Raw genomic sequence first — 1692 nt, forward strand, 5'->3', positions numbered from 1 at the left:
ATTTATTTTATATTTGCACTAGAAAAAGAATTTATTTCTTAAATTACTACAGTAGTAAGTGGGAGTATTTTATTTGTGATATATCTCTTTACATTAATATGTTCTCACATATTTGTTTAACTGTGTCTAGATATCTCGACATATTTTCTTTATCATTACATTCGATATTCGCGGATGGAAAGTTGGTTGGAAACAACTTTCATGATTGGTACCAAACTCTAAGAATTGTTCTCATGCACGAGAAGCTTATTGATATGATCGACAAGCCTCCAATGCCTGGACCAAACAATAATGATGATGTTGAGGCAGTCAATGCTTATAAGTACTTAGAGGACCTCATGAGTATAAAATGTTTCATTTTAGCAACAATGAGTTCTGAACTCCAGAGGTAGCATGAGGACGTGGACCCAACTAACATCATTGCACATATTAAGAAGATGTATGGTGCACAGAGTAGGACAACTAGATACCAGTTGTCTAAGACTCTATTTAGGTTCACGTTGAATGTGAATGCTCAGGTAAGACCTCATGTTCTGAAGATGATTAGTCTTATGCAACAACTTGAGATGTTGGGCTTCAAACTTGGGAATGAGTTATCCCAAGATTTGATTCTACAATCACTTCCTAACTTGTTCTCATCATTCATTGTTAATTTTAACATGAATAAGATGGATTGTGACTTGCATGAGATGTTGAATATGTTAATTAACTATCAGAATCAGATTGACTATGGAAAGAACCAAGGATCTGTCTTGGTAGTTGGAAAGTCCAACAAGAAAAAAGGAAAATGGAATAACAAGTCCAGAAAGAAGTCTTTCGTGCCTAAAGGTGGTGTGGCCAAACCTAAGGACAAGAAAGATGGTGTTGACCAAAGCAATATTGAATGTTTCTTCTGTAAGAAGAAGGGAAACTAGAAGAGGAATTGCCACAAATATCTTGATTCTTTGAAAGAAAATAAACAAGGTGAGACATTAATGAAAAATATTTTCATGATTTCCTTAACAGTTACAGATTCTTCAATATGAGTATTAATGCTGGTCGTAGTTTTAATATCTGCAATTCGTTGCAGAACTACAAATAACTAGATGGTTGAAGAAGGGAGAAATCAATCTCGAAGTGGGGAATGGAGCAAGTGTTGCAACCAAGGCTATAGGAATAGTCTCATTAATAATGCATACTGGCAATGTACTATTCTTAGAAAATTGCTACCATGTTCCTAAATTTGTTTCGAACATTATTTCAATTTCGATATTGGATATTCATGGTTATCGCTTTGTTTTTAATAAATGTGTTTGCTCAATTTATAATAATGACATCTTTTATGCGAATGAGTATATCCAACATGACATCTATGTCTTACCTCAAGTGCATTTTAATTCAATTATACACGTTTCTAGTCTGAAAAGAGAAAGAGATAATCAAGTAAACAAAACATATCTTTGGCATTATAGACTCAGTCATATTGGTGAGAAAAGAATTAATAAGTTGCACAAGGAAGGTTACCTTGACAATTATGATTATGAATCATACATGACTTGTGAATCTTGTCTCAAAGGCAAAATGACCAAATCTCCATTTATTGGAAATGGAGAAAGAGCCTCTGAATTGTTGGGACTAATTCATACTGATGTTTGTGTCCCCTTGAGAATTCAAGCTAGAGGAGGATATTCTTATTTTATTACATTCACTAAT

General features: G+C 33.7%; 1 protein-coding gene across 1 annotated transcript; it reads left to right on the forward strand.

The window, feature by feature from the left end:
- On the forward strand, positions 438–914 carry LOC109356270. Its single transcript, XM_019599595.1, has one exon. The coding sequence runs from the start codon at positions 438–440 to the stop codon at positions 912–914; it is 477 nt and encodes a 158-aa protein (XP_019455140.1).

The sequence above is a fragment of the Lupinus angustifolius genome, chromosome LG09 (genome assembly GCF_001865875.1).
Source record: "Lupinus angustifolius cultivar Tanjil chromosome LG09, LupAngTanjil_v1.0, whole genome shotgun sequence".
Taxonomy (NCBI): domain Eukaryota; kingdom Viridiplantae; phylum Streptophyta; class Magnoliopsida; order Fabales; family Fabaceae; genus Lupinus; species Lupinus angustifolius.